Raw genomic sequence first — 21086 nt, 5'->3', positions numbered from 1 at the left:
GGGGATGGTCAATTTCTATCACCGTTTCGTGCCCAAGGCCGCCTCACTCATGCGCCCTCTCTACGAAGCCACCAGGGGCAAAACGGGCAAAGAGCAACTCACCTGGTCCAGTGAGATGGCAACAGCCTTCCACCAGACCAAAAGCGCCTTGGCCAACGCCACACTACTGGCCCACCCCATCCCGGGCGCCAAGACCGCCCTCACCACGGACGTCTCGGATTACGCCGTCGGCGCTGTCCAGCAACAGTGGGTCGAAGGCGCGTGGCAGCTGATGTAAGAAAAAGGAGACTTACCATCAAGTAACTTTAAAGTAAGCTTTAAGTAACTTATAAACACACTATATACAAGAGAGGTCTTTACCATGCCTCTGGTAGAAGCCTCTTACAATACTGAACAGACCAGTATTTATACCAGTCCAACAGGAAGTGACATTTACAGGAAGTGAGGTATGTACACAGTTCATAGTTCATAGTTCATAGTTCACAGGAAGTGATGACATAACTTCTCGGAAGTTAGCATTTTTATCACATTCTTCCCTCCTGCAGGATTAGGAGGCTGTGGTCTACCTTTTGGTCCGCAGCCGCCGAACAAGGAAGAGTCGCACCCGTTTGGATTCCCGTCGTAGAGGGTCGCTGGTCCGCTTACATGCGGTTGGCCATTGGTCAGAGTCTGTGTGGCCTGGATTGCCCTCTGAAGGGTCGGGGAGATCATGGCTTCGAGTACGAGCCCCAATAGGTTCAAAGTCGGACTGCCTCTGTTCAGAGGGAGGTGCAGAGCTGGTCTGTGGCGGATCAGTACTTTCATGCGCGGTACTGGGAGGGTCGCAACCTTGAGCACGGGGTTCTACCGGCACCAAGCTAGTTGGTGTCCGATCAGGATCCTGGAGAGGGGTACCCGATAGGTCCCAAGAGTTTCCTGGTGAAATGCCATCACCCGATGTCCCACTAGGTCCTGGTGGGCAGGGAGCCAGATCCCGTAATGATACGGTAGATTCTCGGCCGTCGGAATATCGTATGTTTGCATAGGTGGGGTTGGCATCGGTTAGTTCGACCTCGTCTACAAGAGGGTCATTTTTAGACGTCCGAACGTATCTTCGGAGTAAAACAGGTCCAGGAGTAGTTAGCCATGACGGGAGTGATGTCCCATGAGATGAGCGACGCTGGAATCCAAAGAACCGCTCATGAGGTGTAGTATTTGTGGCTGTAGAAAGCAGGGACCGTATAGAGTGCAATGCATCCGGAAGCACTGTTTCCCATTGCTGGTCTGGTAGGCCCCGAGATCTTAAAGCGAGACGTACGGAATTCCAGATGATACCGTTATACCTCTCTACCTGCCCATTTCCGATGGGATGGTATGGTGTTGTTTTGCTTGTAGCAATTCCCCGTTCTGAGAGGTAGTCCTTGAGTTCCCTTGACATAAAGGATGGACCCCGATCTGAGTGAATATAAGCCGGCATGCCACAGAGAGAAAATACCTGCTCAAGGCAGCAGATTACTGTGGACGCCAGCATATTGGAGCAGGGGAAGGCAAACGGAAAACGTGAATATTCGTCGATCATGGTGAGCAAATATGTGTTCCGAGTTGAAGAGGGCACTGGGCCCTTAAAATCGATGCTAAGTCGTTGCATCGGTTGGGTTGCATGTATGAGTATACCATCTGAGGGGCGGAAGAACTGAGGTTTTAATTCCGCACAAAGCCGGCATTCTGAGCATATTTTTTTTACATCTCCAGTGGAAAAAGGGAGATTCCGTGATCGTACGAAATGTAGCATGCGCGTAACGCCAGGATGACACAAACCATTGTGGACATCCATGAGAGTGGAGGATGACATAGTGGAGCAGAATGCCCGTGTGAGGGTGTCCGGGGCCACATTCTCCTTGCCAGGCCGATAGAGAATGGTATAACCAAAAGAGGCCAGTTCCATCCTCCAAAGTTGTATTTTATTATTCTTAATTTTGGTTCGTTTTCGATTATCGAGCATGAAGGCGACTGATCGTTGGTCCGTGATCAATGTAAAGTGCTGGCGAGCTAGAAAATGGTTCCACTTCCGTACTGCCTCTATGATGGCTGTGGCTTCTTTCTCAACCGGAGGATAATGTAGCTCGGCACCTTGTAAGGTCCTGGACATAAATGCTACAGGACGACCTTCCTGATTCAGAGTAGCCGAGATCGCCACCTCCGAGGCATCACATTCAACCACGAAAGGGAGATTCTCATCGATGGAGTGAAGAGCCGCTTTCTCCAACTGTTTTTTGAGAAGGTTAAAGGCTGCAACAGCCGCTGTTCCCAGTGGAAATGATCTAGCATGCAGCAAGGGTTGGATTTTGTCTGAAAAATGAGGAATCCATTTAGCGTAGTATGCAAACAGACCGAGAGCCCGACGTAAAGAAGCCGGATTCTTAGGTGACGGGAGCTCTTGGAGCGGGCGAAGTCTTTCTGGGTCTGGCTTAATGATACCATTGCCTACGCAGTAGCCAAGGATGTTGATGGTCGGTTGCGACTCAACAGATTTGGATTCATTCAGGGTCAAATTACGGCGATGGAGGGCATCCCGAAATTTTTGGTGGTTGGAGTCATGTTCCTGTTGATCGTGACCTGCAATGGTAATGTTATCAAGATAGGGAAAAGTGTCCCTTAGGTTTTCCTGCTTAACCAGGCCATCCATTGCCCGTTGAAAGACAGCCACTCCATTAGTAACCCCGAATGGGAGGCGACGAAATTGGTACAGCCGTCCATTAGCCTCAAAGGCTGTGTACTGCTTATCTGAGACCTTCAAGGGTAACTGATGATAGGCACTTTTTAAATCGTAAGTTGAGAACACTTTGTATTCGGCCAGTTTATTAACCATATCATCAATGCGTGGCAATGGGTAGGCGTCCAAGTCGGTATATTGATTGATGGTTTGCGAATAATCGATGCATAGTCGTTGTTTGTGAGGTTTTAGAGGGTTCTTGACAATGACGACTTGAGCCCGCCAGGGCGACGAACATGGTTCAATGATACCCTCTGCTAGAAGTCGAGAGATTTCAGCCGCAATAAAAGATTGGTCTCCCTGATTAAAGCGCCGCGATTTCGTTATTATCGGTTGGCATTGAGGCGGAATACTGGCAAATAATGAGGGTTCATCAAGTGAAGCTGCTGATAGTGCACAAAATGGTAATTTAGATGGTATATTAGAAATAGTAAGTCCGGGTTTGGATCCACCAAACTCAATGGTGAGTTTCTTATGCTGTTTTTGGAAGTCCAGCCCTAAGAGGAGATCACTACATAAGTCTTTGAGCACTGAAAGTCGGGTGGAGGGATACATACGACCATGAAGTGTCATATCAACAACACAAAAGCCGGAGATTCTGGTATTAAGTGATGACTGGGCCATCGCAATTGCCTGGTCCGATGGGAAGACATGTAGTTTCAATTTCGCAACAATCTGTTCCTTAATGAAACTATCAGTACTTCCTGAGTCAATTAAGGCATCTAAGGTATGCCCTTTAATTGAAATTTTTGTGGCTGCCTGAGACAGGTTCTGTGGGCAAGCAGCTGTAATTGGTGTCGTTGCACAGAGAGTGGCTAAAACTCTCGGTGTGCTTCTTCGGGAGAGAGCTCGAGAGGAAGCTTGATAGGTCCTAGCTGGAGCATCTTGATAGGCCCTAATTGGGGCAGTTCGGTAGGCCTTAGCTGGATTGGCCCTCGTAGAGGCCCTTGATAGGCAAACTTTAGCAAAGTGTCCTTTTTTTCCGCAATAACTGCAGATTGCATTGCGAGCAGGGCAGGTTTTCCTAGGGTGAAAAGCATCTCCACAAAAGAAGCATTCCTTCCTAGATTGCCAAGAGGCTGCTAAAGTGGGGTCGTCCTCCTCTTCTTCATCAGAATTATCAGAATTAGATTCCCCCATGATAGGGTTCACCTGAGACCGCTTGAATTGTCTGGTTGCAGCTACAGCAGCAGATCGAGATCTGGGCAGCTGATAGAGGTCTGCATTTCTCTTTGCCAAATCCAGTGAACAAGCTAGTTCAAAAGCTTTTTGTAGCTCAAGTGTTTTACTTTCTAGTAGATGCTGGCGTATAAATGGAGAGGCAATCCCGCAGATGAAAGCATCACGAATCATTTCTTGGCGGTACAGCTCAGCTGAGGCTGCCTGAAAGTTACAATCTACGCTGAGCCTGCGAAGTTCTTGCAGGAATTCGTCAATTGATTCCCCTGGCCCTTGTCGGGCTGTGGCCAGTAGATGTCTAGCATAGACCTCATTTGGGGTCTTCGCATACAGTTTCTTAAGTGCCCGAATCACCTCTTCGTAATTATCCCAGTCATCAACATATTCGAACACTTTTGGGGTCACATAGTTGACAAGTATCTTCAATTTAGCAGGAGCATCCGCTTTACATTCATCCAGAAAATTCTCAAAAGTACGATACCAATGCTTCCATACCCTGCCAGCTGCTGGTGTATTCGGGTCCAAGTCCAGACGAATAGGTCTAAGGATTTTCTCCATGATGGGTGGTTCCCTGGATCCTTAACTTCCGAGTTTGTCTGAAGGTCTAGTATTTGTCAGTGTAAATACTAAGTTACTTAAATTGATGTAAGAAAAAGGAGACTTACCATCAAGTAACTTTAAAGTAAGCTTTAAGTAACTTATAAACACACTATATACAAGAGAGGTCTTTACCATGCCTCTGGTAGAAGCCTCTTACAATACTGAACAGACCAGTATTTATACCAGTCCAACAGGAAGTGACATTTACAGGAAGTGAGGTATGTACACAGTTCCTAGTTCATAGTTCATAGTTCACAGGAAGTGATGACATAACTTCTCGGAAGTTAGCATTTTTATCACAGCAGCCACTGGCATTTTTCAGCCGACAGCTGCGCAAGAACGAGCAGACCTACAGCACGTTCGACAGAGAGCTCCTGGCCCTGTTCCTGGCAATCCGGCACTTCCGTTTCCTCCTGGAAGGCCGGCCGTTCACCGCAGTCGTGGACCACAAGCCGCTCACTTTCGCCATGGCCAAAGTAACCGAACCCTGGTCCGCGCACCAACAGCGCCAACTCAACTTCATCTCGGAGTTCACCACGGACATCCGCCACGTCGCCGGCAAGGACAATTTGGTGGCCGACTGCCTCTCAAGACCCTCGCTCCACGCAGTGCACCTGGGCGTCGACTACGCCAGCATGGCGAGAGACCAGGCCGCCGACGCGGAGATCCAGGCCCTCAGGACGTCAACCACCAGCCTCACTCTGGCCGACATCCACTTCCACGCAGCCGGCACAACCCTCCTGTGCGACGTCTCAGTCCCTTCGCCTAGGTCGGTCGTCCCATCCGCCTGGCGCAAGGGAGTTTTCGACATCATCCACGGCCTCTCACATCCAGGGATGCGTGCGTCTCAGAAACTCATGTCTGCCAAGTTCGTCTGGCCTGGACTCCACAAGGATGTGAGAGACTGGACCAACACATGCATGGCGTGTCAGCGCGCTAAGGTCCAGCAGCACACTAAGGCGCCATTGGAGTGTTTCCCGGTGCCCGAGAGGCATTTCGACCACGTCCACGTCGATCTGGTAGGCCCCTTGCCGCCGTCGCACGGTTTCACACACCTGCTCACGATCGTCGACCGCACCACCAGATGGCCCAAGGCGGTTCCCCTCGCCTCCACCACCACGACCGACGTCGCGCGAGCATTCGTCTCGACATGGGTGGCCCAGTTCGGCATGCCGACCGACATATCCTCGGACAGAGGCCCCCAGTTCACCTCACACTTGTGGAATGCCATCACCGCCGGCCTCGGCACCAAGTTGCACAGGACAACAGCCTACCACCTGCAGGCCAACGGGCTCTGCGAGCGCTTTCATCGTTCCTTGAAAGCCTCCCTCCGCGCCAGCCTGGCCGACACCAGCTGGATCGACAAAATACCCTGGGTCCTCCTGGGATTGTGCACCGCGCCCAAAGAGGACCTCCGCGCCTTCGCGGCCGAGATGGTCTACGGCCAACCGCTCAGAGTACCAGGCGACTTCTTCCCCCTGACAACGGAGCCGTGGTCGGCCGCCAGACAGCTTTCCCTGCACCAGGACGTGGCCCAGCAATTCCGCCCAGTGCCCACTTCGCAACACGGCCCGCAGCCGTCCTACGTGCCTCGGGACTTACGACATGCGGAGTTCGTCTTCGTGCGCCGGGACGCGCACAGAGGCCCGCTGCAGGCACCATACACCGGCCCCTTCTCAGTATTGGAGACGGGGGACAAAGCTTTTCTTATCGACGTCGGCGGGAAGCCGGACCTTATTTCAGTAGACCGCCTCAAACCGGCGCACCTGGACCTCAGCTTCCCAGTTCGTCCGGCTCTTCCCCCACGGCGGGGCAGACCTCCCGCGTTGGCGGCGGCCCCACAAGAGGACCAAGACATGCCAGAACCTTACTTCCCGGCCGCCGCCCCACCTTCGCCGGCAGCCCGTCCAGCCAGCCCACCGGCAGACCAGCCGCCAGACCAGCCGATGAACCAACTGGCCGACCTCCCAGGCAGCCCTCTTCACACACCAGATGGCTACTACAGCCGCTACGGCCGTTTGGTCAAACCTCCGCAGAGACTGACTTTTACAGTTAACGAGGATTCTGGGGGGGCGTATGTGGCGTTGCCACATTGGGGAAACACTGTGTGTATGTAGATAAACCTGTATAATCCCCTTTTAACTGCTGTATTCCCCTCCCCCCGCAAGACAGTTGCAAGCTGAGAGGAATAAGGCATGTTCAGACTTGCCTGCTGCTGAGAGAAGGAAAACCAATCAGGTTCCAGCAGGTGACCAATCCGTGAGTCATCACAGGCTCGCGGGCTTTATGAATTCAGTACTGTATTGTGAGAGTTGGAGTAAAGACCTATTTCTTGTAGCTCGCTGTGATGCCTATTTCTTTACGCGGGAGACTGTAGTCTCCCACAATACCCTCTTAAAAAGCTGGTCATTTTAGCTTTGAAGAGAATTTAACTAAAGAAGTTCCATTCTGAGCTGAGGGTAATTTGGTACTTCAGTCAGTTGCAGTACAATGCTTAAGGGTTCCTAAAGTTCAAAGCTGACTTTAATATTTCAGTTCCCCTCCCTGATTGGGCAAGTTTGTCATCTTCAGTTGATCCTCAAAATGACCATTTTTTTTCCCTCATCAATTTTCCCTGTTTCCCTTCTCTCCTGAAGATATGTGCTGAGGTGTGGTACCACGGGGTCCAGTCACCTCTGATATCGCGCCCAATTAGCCATTGCCCATATTGACAGCTAGCGATGGGCAGCTATTCAACCACAGGGCCATCACAGCCAAACCTGATCCTGCCCGCACCCAACATCAACACATGCAGAGTTCTGAGAGTGGGACCTTAGCTGATTAGTCCCCAAAATCCGTGGCCACTGAGGCCAAGTGTAGCACACTTACCATTGCCTTGGCTGAGCTTTGCCAACTCAGCATAGACTCAGAATCAAACCTGGGACCTTTGTGGTCTATATTGCTCAGTACACTGGTTAAACGCACTGAGATATTGGTGGGGTGGACCGACTGCCCAATTTTAAAATCATTTTCTTTCCTCCTTTAGGTCCCCTGCTGTGCACTGATCCTAGCCAAGAAAGTAAGCAGGCAACCCTGATCTCGGGTCTCTGCCAATGTGGAATGGTTGCCTGGGTGATCTGGCCTCTGATTTCCCCTTCATCTCTGGGGAAAGGCGCACTATGCTGATAGTATAGATAAAATTGATGAATTTGCCACATGGATAATTCCCAGGATGAACCTACATCCAACCATTCTGTGGAACACCTTATTGCAACTTCAATTCAAGAGTTTTAATGGTGCAATATTAACAGACATACATTGCTCGAGAAATTCAAGGAGGCTGTTAATTTGGGCTAAGCATTGATTCATGCATACACTATAATATGGCTAGAACAAATATGCGGGAGTTATCCATCTCATTTTAACTGCAGAACTAATTCTGCCACCTCCTACCCCCACCACTCAGCTGAACCTCGGGTAACGCTTCGCATTTTTCCACAGGGTTATGTTAAGCAGTGCCGGAAAAGGACAGACATGTTCACAGAGGAGCAGTTACGTACCATCTTTGGGAACATTGAAGACATTTACAAATTCCAGAAGAAATTTCTTAAAGGTCTGGAGAAGAAATTCAACAAAGATCAGCCCCACCTGAGTGAGATCGGTTCCTGCTTCCTTGAATATGTGAGTAGTTTTGGCCATTCCTCTAATTACAGGTAAAGTCATTTGATTGAAGAGTCCATTTTTTAAATGGAAAAAAAAATTTGATTGACTGATTAATAGCAGTTCTTCCACAAGTGTTGGAATCAGAGGCACCAAGATATTAGAAGAATGCAAGAAAGAACTTGCATTTATGTAGCACCTTTCGCAGTCTCCGGACATCCCAAAGCGCTTCATAGTCAATGAAGAACTTTTGAAGTGTACAACAACAACTTGCATTTATATAGTGCCTTTAACACAGTAAACATGCCAAGGCGCTTCACAAGAGTGATTACCAAACAAAATTTGACACTGAGCCACGTAAGAAGATATTAGGACAGGTGACCAAAAGCTTGGTCAAAGAGACAGGTTTTAAGGAGCAACTGAAAGGAGGAGAGAAAGGTAGAGAGGCGGAGAGGTTTAGGGGGGAAATTCCAGAGCTTAAGGCCTAGGCAACTGAAGGCACAGCTGCCAATGGTGGAGAAAAGAAAATTGGGGATGCTCAAGAGGGTAGAATTAGAGGAGCGCAGATATCTCAGGGGGTTGTGGGGCTGGAGGAGATTACAGAGATAGGGAGGGGCGAGGCTATGGAAGGATTTGAAAACAAGGATGAGAAATTTTTAATTGAGGCATTGCCAGGATGGGAGCCAATGTAGGTCAACAAGTACAGGGGTGATGGGTGAACGGAACCTGGTGCGAGTTAGGACACGGGCAGCAGAGTTTTGGATGAGCTCAAGTTTACGGAGGGTGGAAGGTGGGAGGCCAGCCAGGAGAATGTTGGAATAGTTGAGTCTAGAGGTAACAAATGCATGGATGAGGGTTTCAGCAGCAGATGAGCTGAGGCAGGAGTAGAGACGGGCAATGTTACAGAGTTGGAAGTAGGCGGTCTTGGTGATGGAGAGGATATGGGGTCGGAAGTTGCGATCAGGGTGAAATAGGACGCCGAGGTTGCGAACAGTCTGGTTCAGCCTCAGACAGTGGCCAAGGAGAGGGATGGAGGTGGCTAGGGAATGGAGTTTGTGATGTAATTACAACTGTTGTAATGTAGGAAACGCGGCAACCAATTTGCACACCAACAGCAATAAAATAAATGACCAGATCATATGTTTTAGGTGTTGGTTGATGGATAAATGTTAGCCAGGACACACCTGCTCTTCTTGGAATAGCACCATGGGATCTTGTACTTCCACTCAAGAGGGCAGACGGGGCCTCAGTTTAACATCTCATTCGAAATACGACGCCTCCAATAGTGCCGCACTGGAGTGTCAGCCTAGATTACGTGCTCAAGTCTCTGGAGTCGGGCTTGAACCCACAACCTTCTATTCAGATGCGAGGGTATTGCTACTGAACCAAGGCCGACACCTTGATTGCTGCAACAAGCATCCCAATGCTTATGCAGAACTCCCCAAACTTATGCTTACTGATGTCTTCACTCGTGTGAGAGTGTTATTTTACACTCCACACTTGTGCAGTCATTGATGGATTCATCAGTTTTTTCCTCTCTTGCTGATCTTTGTGGCAAGTGAGATTTAAAACATAAAACTGATTCTATTTAGCTATTTAAATTTAAGGAGAGCAAACAAGGAAATGAGATTGTGGTTTGAATTTGATTTGAGTTATTTTCGTCAGAAAAGTAAAATCAATGGCACGGTATAAAAAACAGTGAAACCCGCAGAGTATGACATGACCATAGAGTATCTGGTAACTCATAAGTGATAATAACAAGCAAGTTTTGAATGTCGTCCTCAAGATTGGGACACCGTGGTTATTACACTACTTCCCACCATATTTCCTGTTTACACAGTAGTGCTGTAATGATTATTCTGAAAACGATTTAAAGGGAGGGGAAGTCTCATTATGAAGAACTCTTTATGCCAATCCTGATTTCTGCAGGAGTGTGGGTGCCAATCAATTTTGTTGATTTAAAAAAAAAGTTAATTGGAAGTAACTAGGCTCGGAGGAGAAGTCTGAGCTCAGCCATTAAAGAGGTGCTGAGAGTGAGAATGCCCCTTTTAATATTTCTCCATAGCTTTCTGCCTTTTTCTCCAGATGAGCTGGCTGTTGCTGAGGTACTTTCCAATGGTGCCGCCAACTCTCCACCACCCCCCCCCATCCAAGTAGCCACTCTACATGTGCAAGCCCAAATAGCAAGTAGACCATTCCACTATGGGGGTACATCACAGCGGAACCCAATTCTGTTCTCACATGGCGGGGTCAATTTCTGTATGGGTTCTCCTGCTTCTCCATGTTTTTCCAGGGTCGCTGTGGCTCTCCCTCCAAACTTACAGCAGATGACTGAGCGACCCCCCCTCCCCGCCCCCCCCCGCCCAGTTAATTCACCTGTCCAACTACATGATGTCCACACTCGGTGACATTTCCAACTGAGATCACCAGCTAGCGAGAACCTTGGCTAGCATTTCCCCACCAACCCAGTGGCACTGAAACCAACCTTAGAACCTATCTCCAGGCCCAGCTGGCACTAGCTAACCCTGCACAGTGGAGCATTTCAAACCTGAGACCTCAATACCTGTGTGGGGGGTGGGTGCAGAGAAAATTGGGACTGGTAACCAAAACCAAGCCATCTCAGCAGACATTTCTCCTCTGTTCATCAGCTGCTGACCTTTCTGTGCTGCTCCTTTATTCCAGCAGACAGATTTCCAGATATACTCAGAATATTGCAACAACCATCCCAATGCTTATGCAGAGCTATCCAAACTCATGAAGATCAACAAGTACGTATACTTTTTTGAGGCATGTCGGCTGCTCCAGAAGATGATCGACATCTCACTGGACGGGTTCCTGCTCACACCGGTACAGAAGATCTGCAAGTATCCACTCCAGCTGGCAGAGCTGCTCAAGTACACCAAACCCGAGCACAGGTAAGGATCAAGAGAGATTACACTGTGCAGCAGATCCACAGTCAGGGAACCAGCACTTAGGCAGACTAGATCATTCATTGCAATAACTGAAATGGAGAATTTCAAATCAAATAACGGGATTTTGATTCTCCTGTTGTCGGCTTTAGCTGCAATAATTCGTAGTTTGACTTATTCTCACAACAAAAAGCTATAAATTTCAAGTTAACAGTTGTTACACAGCAGGATTCCAAACTCGATGCAACTGCATCGGTCTGATGCTAACACACAGAGGAATGGGAGGCCAAGTTAGTTTGGGTTGCCCTTGCGTACCATCTAATAGCTGGCTTAGGAGTGACATTGACAAAAGTCTAAGAACTGATTGTCAGTCTGCCCTCTTATCCAAAGGAATGTTACATGCCACATGCAGAGATAAAAAGATGCAATGGAGAAACATACAAAAATTTGAATCACAAAGTTTTTGCTACATTTTATTTTCTAACATGTGGATTGTGAATGCTGTTCTCTGATCTCCCCTGTCACTAGCTTTGGTAGTAGCTGGAGATCAATGTGGGAAAGTATGAGGTCATTCACTTCCAAGAAAGACAAATATTTTCTTGATGGCAAGAGACTAGGAACAGTGGAGGAGCAAAGGGACTTGGGTGTACACAAAATCACTAAAAGTCAGTGCACATGTACAAAAAGTAATCAAAAAGGCTCGTAGAACGTAGATCTTTATCTCAAAGGGGTTGGATATAAAAGTGAGGAAGTTATGCTTCAGTTGTAATGGTTGAGGGATGATCTAATTGAGGTGTTTAAATTAATAAAAGGATTCAATAGGGTAGATAGAGAGAAGCTATTTCCTCTGGTGGGGGATCCCAGAACATGGGGACATAACTTTAAAATTAGAGCACGGCCATTTAGGAGTGAAATCAAGAAGCACTTTTTCACACAATGCGTAATGGAAATCTGGAACTCTCTCCCAGAAGGCCGTGGATGATGAGACAATTGAAACTTTCAAGACTGAGGTCAGCAGATTTTTGTTAGGAAAGGGTATCAAGGGAAATGGAGTAATGGCAGATTAATGGACTTCAGGTACAGATCAGCCATGATCTAATTGAATGGCGGAACAGGCTGGAGGGGCGGAATGGCCTACTCTCCTTCCTAGTAATTATTTGGCCCTTTTAGCTCCTTAATGCAAATTGGACCAAAGAAGCCACATACGGCTGACCCTTTCTCCCACTTTCAGAATTCTCGTTCTACCTGGACCCCTCCCTCTGGCCTCTTACCCTCTCTAGATCTTTTCATTGCTAACTGCTGTCGTGACATCGGCCGTCCCCATTTCTCTGCTCCCCTCACTCACTCCAACCTACCTCCCTCTGAACTTGCAGCACTCCGTTCTCTCAGATCCAACCCCAACATTGTCATTAAACCTGCTGACAAGGGTGGTGCTGTTGTTGTTTGGTGAACCGACCTCTACCTAGCAGAAGCTGAACGCCAACTCTCCGACACCTCCTTCGACCTCCACCTGGACCATGACCCCACTACCGAACATCAAACCACCGTTTCCAAGACTGTCACTGACCTCATCTCCTCTGGAGATCTTCACCACACGGCCGCCAACCTCAGTTCCCCAACCCCGCACAGACCACTTCTACCTCCTTCCCAAGATCCACAAACAGGACTGCCCTGGTAGACCCATTGTTTCAGCCTGTTCTTGCCCCACGGAACTTATCTCTTCCTACCTCGACTCTATCTTTTCTTCCCTTGTTCAGTCTCTTCCCACCTACATCTGCGACTCTTCTGCCGGCCTCCGCCACTTTAGCAGTTTCCAGTTTCCTGGCCCCGACCACCTCCTTTTCACCATGGACGTACAATCCCTCTACACCTCCATCCCCCACCAGGATGGCCTGAGGGCACTCCACTTCTTCCTTGAACAGAGGCCCAACCAGTCCCCATCCACCACCACCCTCCTCCGCCTGGCTGAACTTGTTCTCACATTGAACAACTTCTCCTTTGACTCCACTCATTTCCTCCAAATTAAAGGTGCTGCTATGTGTACTCGCATGGGTCCTAGCTATGCCTGCCTTTTCGTGGGATATGTGGAACACTCTCTGTTCCAGTCTTACTCAGGTCCCCTCCCTCACCTCTTTTTTCAGTGCACTGATGACTGTATCGGTGCTGTTTCCTGCTCTCGCCCTGAACTAGACAATTTCATTTACTTTGCCTCCAATTTCCACCGTTCCCTCACCTTCACATGGTCCATCTCTGACTCTTCCCTTCCCTTCCTTGACTTCTCCATCTCCATCTCTGGGGATAGGTTATTGACCAACATTCACTACAAGCCCACTGACTCCCACAGCTACCTGGACTACACTTCCTCCCACCCGCCTCTTGTAAGGACTCTATTCCATTCTCCCAGTTTCTCCATCTCCACCGCATCTGCTCCGACGATGCCACCTTCCACACCAGTGCTTCTGACATGTCTTCCTTTTTCCTCAACCGAGGATTCCCCTCTACCGTGGTTGACATAGCCCTCGACCGTGTCCGTTCTATCTCCTGCACTTCTGCCCTCACCCCTGCCCCTCCCTCCTGGAACCATGATAGGGTTCCCCTTGCCCTCACCTTTCACCCCACCAGCCTCCACATTCAACGGATCATCCTCCGCCATTTCCGCCACCTCCAACGTGATCCCACCACCAAACGCATCTTCCCCTCCCCTCCCCTTTCAGCATTCCATAGGGACCACTCCCTCTGAGACACCCTAGTCCACTCCTCTATCAACCCCCAGCACCCCTTCCCCTTCGCCCGGCACCTTCCCGTGCAAGCGCAGAAGATGCAACACCTGCCCTTATACCTCCCCCCTTCCCACTGTCCAGGGCCCCAAACACCCCTTCCAGGTGAAACAGCGATTTACTTGTACTTCTTGCAACCTAGTATACTGTATTCGCTGCTCATGATGTGGTCTCCTCTACATTGGGGAGACCAAACGCAGATTGGGTGACCGCTTTGCGGAACACCTCCGTTCAGTCCGTAAGGGTGACCCCGAGCTTCTGGTCGCCTGTCATTTCAATTCACCGCTCCATTCCCACTCGGACCTCACCGTCTTCGGCCTCTTACTGTTCCACGGAAGCTCAGCGTAAGCTCGAGGAACAGCACCTCATCTTCCGATTAGGCACTTTACAGCCTTCCGGACTCAATATCGAGTTCAACAATTTCAGATCATAACCTCGGCCCCTATCATATTTTTATATATTTTTTATCCACACTTTTGGTTTGTGCCTTTTCCCTTTTTTTTTACCACATGGCAGCTGTCTTTCATTCTGCCAGCACATTTCACACTTCATCTGGAGCCATCCTTTGTTTCTTTACCTGTCCTATTACCATCTCGTCTCGCCTTGAATATCTCTTAATGTCTCTTCACCTCTCACAGAACTTCCCTTTTGTTCTTTCATCCCCCTCCCCCATTTCCCAGCCCCCAAACTTGCTTTTTAATCCGTTTCATTTCCTGCTTTTTTCTCAGTTCTGATGAAGGGTCTTCGACCTGAAACGTTAACTCTGTTTCTCTCCACGGATGTTGCCTGGCCTGCTGAGCTTTTCCAGTGTTCTCTGCTGTTATTATGAATACTAAATGTTGGCTGCTGATGCAGACTGCCTGATGAGTCAAAGATACCCAGGCAATAGCAGTGTGATTGCACACTGGATTTAACTACAGAGTGGGGGAGGCCTGTGTAAATAGAGCACAGTTAATTCAGTCTTTTCTCTGTATCCACTTGCAGCTCATGCGATACCTAAACTAAGAGTGCTTGTAGCTGATAATAGGTGGAGGAAATGTTCCATTCCTCAGCACGGACACCCTCACCTTGACAAGTACTAAACTTGAACAGAAGAAAAGCTAAGGGGAGCATCATAAATCGTGGCCAGAGGGTTTATAGGATGGTTAGCCTTAGTTCCTCAACTTAAAAGCTGAAAATGGTTGCATACCATACTTGCGTACTTGTCAAGGCAATACCAATTAGTTTAGGTTAGAAGCGGTTTAGGTGGTTATATTACCTTGATGATAGGTACGATTTGTAGATTGCAAACAAAGCTGGGACAGGTGGAAGAAAAAATACGACTAAGAATAAAACACAGGCATGATTTGCTGTGTACAGATAAAGTGCAGCTACAACAGGTCACCTCGGTAGCAGTTTTTCCATTGAAAATCATTCAGATTGTATTTACAGAGTGTTTGCTTGTTTTATTGTGCACCTGTGCCCACCTAGAGTATATCATCATTGACTTCTTTCGCTCAGGGATTACAATGATGTTGAGGCTGCGTTGAATGCCATGAAGAACGTCGCCAAGCTAATTAACGAGCGCAAGAGGCGGCTGGAGAACCTCGACAGAATTGCTCAGTGGCAGAGTTCAATCGAGAATTGGGAGGTAGGAGACAGGACACTGTGAACCGTCGTCTTCCATCGCAGACTTTGCTGTATGAGTGATCTGTAGACTTATCTGAATTTCCTTTTCTTCAAAACCTATATTGTTTCCTTTCATGTATGCACCCTGCTGTTTTGGCCAGCCAGGTAGCTGAGGCATACAAAAGCCCATCACCGTGCTTAGAATCACTGAATTTACAGCACAGCAGGCAGGTATTTGGTCCATCCCATCTGTGCCGGTTCTAGCTTTCCCTGTGTCCTTTTATATGATCCATTTTCAAACACTTATCCAATTTACTTTTAAATGATGTCATTCCTGCCTCAATCGCCCCTTGTGGTAAAGCACTCCATGTTCTGCTAACCCTCTGTGGGAAAAAATGCTTGTAACTTGTCGCTTGTAATAATCATGAGTCTATGGGCTAGATTCTCCTCAGCAGTCCCGCCTGAAATGGGGCAGAATAGCAATGGAAAATTTGCCAAATTCTGGCGGTGAGGCCCAGCATCAACCCAACCTCAATTTTCCTTCCTCCACCCGCCACATGCAAATGGCAGTGGGGAAGCAGAGGTGGAGGGGGGAGGGGTGTGGAGAGGGAGAACAGGACAGGGCCCAGGTCCCTGGCTCTATCTCCATATAGGCTCCCACTCACTAACCTGTGTAGGCCTTGGTCTTTGCTGAGACCTACAACGCTGAGGCTCTGTTGATCTTCAGGGATCTTCTGCCCTTGCAAATGCCTGGCCGCCTCTTCTGGTGCTGCAGCAGCAGTCCCGTTACAGCCCTGGCAGGATTTTTTGGTTGGCATGGCTAGATTCCCTCTTAACAGGGGGAATCCTGTCAGGAGCCTGTCAGTGAACCTCGGCCCAGGGAAATGAGTCAAGGTTGTGTTGTATTTGGAGGGTCTGTGAAGAAGTCTGCTACTCTGCCGAAGGAGGAAAATCCCACCCCATGCCTCCTTATTACTGATTCATGTACTAGTGGAAACAATTTCTTATAATTGCCATCTCAAAACATTTCATAATTTAACTACCTCTGTTCCAGTGATTAGAAAAAAACAAAATTTCAAATCTTTCCTCATAACTATGAACTAAACTTCTGAGTAATCCACATAAATAGAGATTCTGTTTGCCTGATACGGAGTGAACAGTCCCTTTGTAATGCTATGCTTACAAATAAAATTGGCCACTCTCTGGTTTTAGAATTTGACAGTCCAGTTTTTCCAGTGGGCTGCCTGGAAATTTTCACCATGCAAACTGGATGCCTGAAGTCTGGTTGTCAAGATAGGAGCCCATCTTTCCTCCACTTATTTAATACATCTTATGTCATGGAGACATTACTTACTCAAGTCTTTCAGTGAATTTCCATCAAGAACTCCAGCCACAGCCCACCTGCCCTGACCGCTGTAGAGTCTTGGGACTTGGCAAGAGGTGGAAACCTACTTGGCACTCTCCAAGAACTGGGCATCCAATTTCTTGCAGTCAACACCCTTTTCATTTTCTTCCATCTGCCAACACATTCAAAGCAATAAAATTCCTCAGATTGTTTTGATGGGACCACATGCTCCCCCTACACTCACCTGTAGGTTTAGATGATTAAATAATAGAAAAAGCTTGTTTCTCCAGTTTGCCTGGCTTGTGACAGTGGCCCAGCTACAACACCTGGTAATACTGCAATCCAGGAAACAAGGGGCTTCCCAAAGCTCCTTGTATAATCAAGCTGACTATAGTTCACATTAGGCTTGCCTTGTCTTTGAAATCTTCTTCCTGTATATTTTGGCAAACCCTCTGCCAAGATGTGAGTGCAGCTCCGTGATGTCATGAGTGTTAAGAAATTCATCGCTGAAAATAGCCAGCACTTGATGTAATTCAACATATGTCGTGCCATATCATTTATATGGTATATTATTTTAAGGGGAGTCCTTGGGGGCGTCTTGAAATCTCCTTTTTTAAAACCGTGACAAATGCACCTTTCTGTTGCTTGATGTGGTCTCGTAAGTGCTAAATGCTTGTAAGTTACAGTGAAATAAAATATTTTTGTCAATTTCATAACTCATCAGTAACAGTTATGTAAATGCCACTTAGCAGCAGGAATGCGGTGCAACTAACACCACCCAATAATAGAAAAAAATCCTCCCCAGGTAAACAATCTAGAGAACGTGTTCAAGCCAGTAATTTAATTTCAGGGTGCGGAAAATCGATCACAAAAAATAATTGCTCTGTGTTGTAAAATGGTAAATTACATGCGCGCCAGCAGAGAAGTGGCTTTGATCAGAGGAGTCGGTATATTTTTCTAGCATTTTTAATAAGGTGCATGTGATTTCAGTTTTACATCTCGGCCTAATGGGACAGCATCAGTAAGGTGCTAGTTTGTAAGCAAAATGCTTATTTTAACTAGCAACTGAAACAATAGTCAGTCATTCAACAATTGTGACAGTGACTGTCTAAAGCCAGACATTAGGGCAGCTGACACGACCAGCACCAGACGACAGTTACTACGGAAGCCATCAAATTTCAAAGCAAACCCTGCCCTCTTACAAACCAAGTTTGCACTTGTTAAAATTGTACTCGCAGCATTAACTGTGATGTGATCAATGGCACAATACTCTAGGATGAATATGGGCAGCTAATGTGCCCCCCAAGTCAGTTTTAAGGCATAGTACCGCAAGAAAGGTACTGTACTTCCTTTCCCTGGGACAGGGGACATTTGTGTATCATTTCTGACACTACACAGTTCTCAATACAACCACCATTCAGCTCTCATCTGATATACATTCCATTATGTTATCTTATATACAGGAGACTTTGCTTCCTATCTAGAGGGGCTCTCTCAAGAGTTTCTGACTTGCAACCCTTTGGTAGACTAAACATGTAAAGCTGCTTCCTACAAGATCTTCCTTTCTTTCCTCAGGGTGAAGATGTTTTGGCCCGAAGCTCAGAGCTTATCCACTCTGGTGAATTAACAAAGGTCTCCCAGCCACAGGCCAAGAGCAAACAACGAATCTTTTTCCTCTTTGACCATCAGGTGGTCTTTTGCAAGAAGGTAACAGCACCGTCAGAAACTACCTAAGACTTCACACTTTGAACTGTTTAGTTACAGAGAACATCTCAACAACAGAGGAACATAGGAATTGCTAGTTGAAATATGCCCGTACTCAATCTAGTTCACCTCCTACCATCCTGGTAGTAACATCATACAGTGATAACGGAGTTATTAGCTAATCATGGCAATCAATCTATATTGATTAATCTACAACAGACCCAGACATGATGTGAGGAAAACTCCAGTGAGCTTTAGGAACCATAGGTCCAAAGTCACCTGTTCCTCCCAACCATGTTCACTTGTAAAGAAGAAAGAACTTTCATTGATATAGTGCCTTTCATGACCTTAAGATGTCCCAAAGCGCTTCACAGCCAACTAAATACTTTTGAAGTGTATTCACTGTTATAATGTAGGAAACGCGGCAGCCAATTTGCGCACAGCAAGGTCCCACAAACAGCAATGTGATAATGACCAGAAATCTGTTTCAGTGATATTGGTCAGGACACCGGGGATAACTCCCCTGCTCTTCTTCAAAATAGTGTTGTGGGATCTTTTATGACCACCTGAGAGAGCAGATGGGCCTCGGTTTAACGTCTGATCCGAAAGACGGCACCTCCGACAGTGTAGCACTCCCTCAGTTCTGCACTGAAGCTTCCACCTAGATTTTTGTGCATAAATCTCTTGTCTGGGACTTGAATCCATGACCTACTGACTCAGAGGCGAGGGTGCTACTCACTGAGCCATGGCCAACACCGTACAGCTGCACTATTACAACCATCAGGGTTTGTTTGGATAGTTGTATTTAAACAGAGAACAGAGTACTAATAACCATTGACTGAAAGGAGTTTCTGCCTGAAGGTGACAAAGAAATAAATTAACATACACATATAAAAAAAGTGCCAATTCATCTTCTTTGTGCCATCAGTCCTCAGTGGGTCCTGTAGGCCAGGTCCCCGAGTAAAAATCTTAGCACTTATCCTTTGAACAAAATTATTTTTAAAGTTGAACAGAATTTTAAAATTTGCAGAAACAGAAATGTTACTGGTAGTCAGAATTCTTTCTAAGTCTGATTTTTAAATAGCGGCAAGATTCCCTCTTCACACCCAAAGAGCCTGTTAAGTTATTTAATATTATATTTCGTAAGTATAGTTAGCTCCTGAGCCAACCTCCAAATGCTGGTAAGACGACTACAAAGAATCGCAAGTGTTTCCATAGCCTCTGCCAATTTGGTGACAGTATTAATACATGATTCAATCCCAATTTTCTCCACTCTCCATCAGGCAGCCATTACACCAATTCATAAATAGAAACAGAAAATGCTGGAAATACTCAGCAGATCAGGCAGCATCTGTGGAGAAAGAAACAGAGTTAACGTTGATGACCTTTCGTCGGAACTGATCATCGACCTGAAACGTTAACTCTGTTTCTCTCTCCACAGATGCTGCCTGACCTGCTGAGTATTGCCAGCATTTTCTGTTTCTATTTCAGATTTCCAGCATCCGCAGTATTTTGATTTTACACCAATTCATAACCTGGGAGCATCTGGAGTATAATGGCAGTCAAGGCTGCTATTTAATCCAGGTCTCCTTGCCTGTCTGGCAAAGGACCCGAGGCATCATATGAACAAGAAACATGGACAACTAACTCTTAAAAATCACAGTTGGATTCCTGCTTGGAGCAACATTTCATCTTTTACTCTATTTTAGCACTGCTTACTATGGATCAAAGCTGAAGTTAATGACATATTTACATATGAAAAGTGTCACAATAGCACACAGTATAAAATAGATGTTCTCCCTATATTGTAGTTATTGAGAAGATAATGTAGCCCGTGGTATTCAAGATGTTATTTTACTTATTTTTGTTTGATTACATCTCTGAAGTGCCTTGGGATTTCCATGGTCAAGACATGATTCGTTCACCCAGGGTTGGTTGTATTTAATTTAGTTAGTTGTGTGGGACCTTTTAATCCTGCCTTTAGCTGTCTAGGCTCCATGCTCTGGAATTCCCTCCTGAAACCTCCCTCTCCTCCTCCAAGACCCTCCTTAAAATCCACCTCTTTGGCCAAGCTTTTAGTCACTGCTCCTACTATCTGCTTCTTTAGCTCAACATCCATTTTTTTGTTTATGCCTCTGTGAAGCTCCTTGGGACATTTTTCCATGTTAATATAAAATGAAAGTTGCTGCGGTTATTGTAGTACAAAAAAGTAAACTAATGTTGTGTTGGTCAAAAGAGTGGGAAGATTATTCTAATACTGTCGGAGCCCAATGGATCAAAATCTGGTGGATTGTATAATCTGATGTGTGGCACATTTCACAGGACCTTCTGCGTCGTGACATTCTGTACTACAAAAGCAGGATAGACACGGACAGCATGGAAGTGGTGGACGTAGAAGATGGGAAGGACAAGGACTTCAACATCAGTGTCAAGAATGCTTTCAAACTTCAAAACAAGTTCACAAATGAGGTCCACCTGTTCTGTGCAAAGAAGTCTTCAGTGAAACAACGCTGGCTTCAAGCCTTTGAAAATGAAAGAAAACAGGTTCAACTCGACAAAGAGACGGGTAAATG

The 21086-nt window shown here is 46.9% G+C and overlaps 1 protein-coding gene across 6 annotated transcripts in view; it reads left to right on the top strand.

The window, feature by feature from the left end:
- LOC147115980 (uncharacterized) overlaps window positions 1–21086 on the top strand; it is a 650930-nt gene that overhangs the window by 605758 nt on the left and 24086 nt on the right. For 5 of the 6 annotated variants that reach the window (XM_085990662.1, XM_085990665.1, XM_085990660.1 and 2 more), the window contains 5 exons: window positions 8012–8191; window positions 10853–11085; window positions 15357–15486; window positions 18385–18516; window positions 20836–21079. In XM_085990662.1, coding sequence (XP_085846788.1) covers window positions 8012–8191; window positions 10853–11085; window positions 15357–15486; window positions 18385–18516; window positions 20836–21079 — 919 coding nt within the window. The remainder of the gene's footprint in view (window positions 1–8011; window positions 8192–10852; window positions 11086–15356; window positions 15487–18384; window positions 18517–20835; window positions 21080–21086) is intronic. The other variant, XM_085990661.1, reaches the window with a different exon arrangement.

This window comes from Somniosus microcephalus, chromosome 6 (genome assembly GCF_052327205.1).
Source record: "Somniosus microcephalus isolate GS21.2 chromosome 6, FLI_Smic_1.0, whole genome shotgun sequence".
In the NCBI taxonomy this organism is placed as follows: domain Eukaryota; kingdom Metazoa; phylum Chordata; class Chondrichthyes; order Squaliformes; family Somniosidae; genus Somniosus; species Somniosus microcephalus.
Note: the sequence above shows the minus strand (reverse complement) of the source record. Positions and strands in the feature narration are given on the sequence as shown.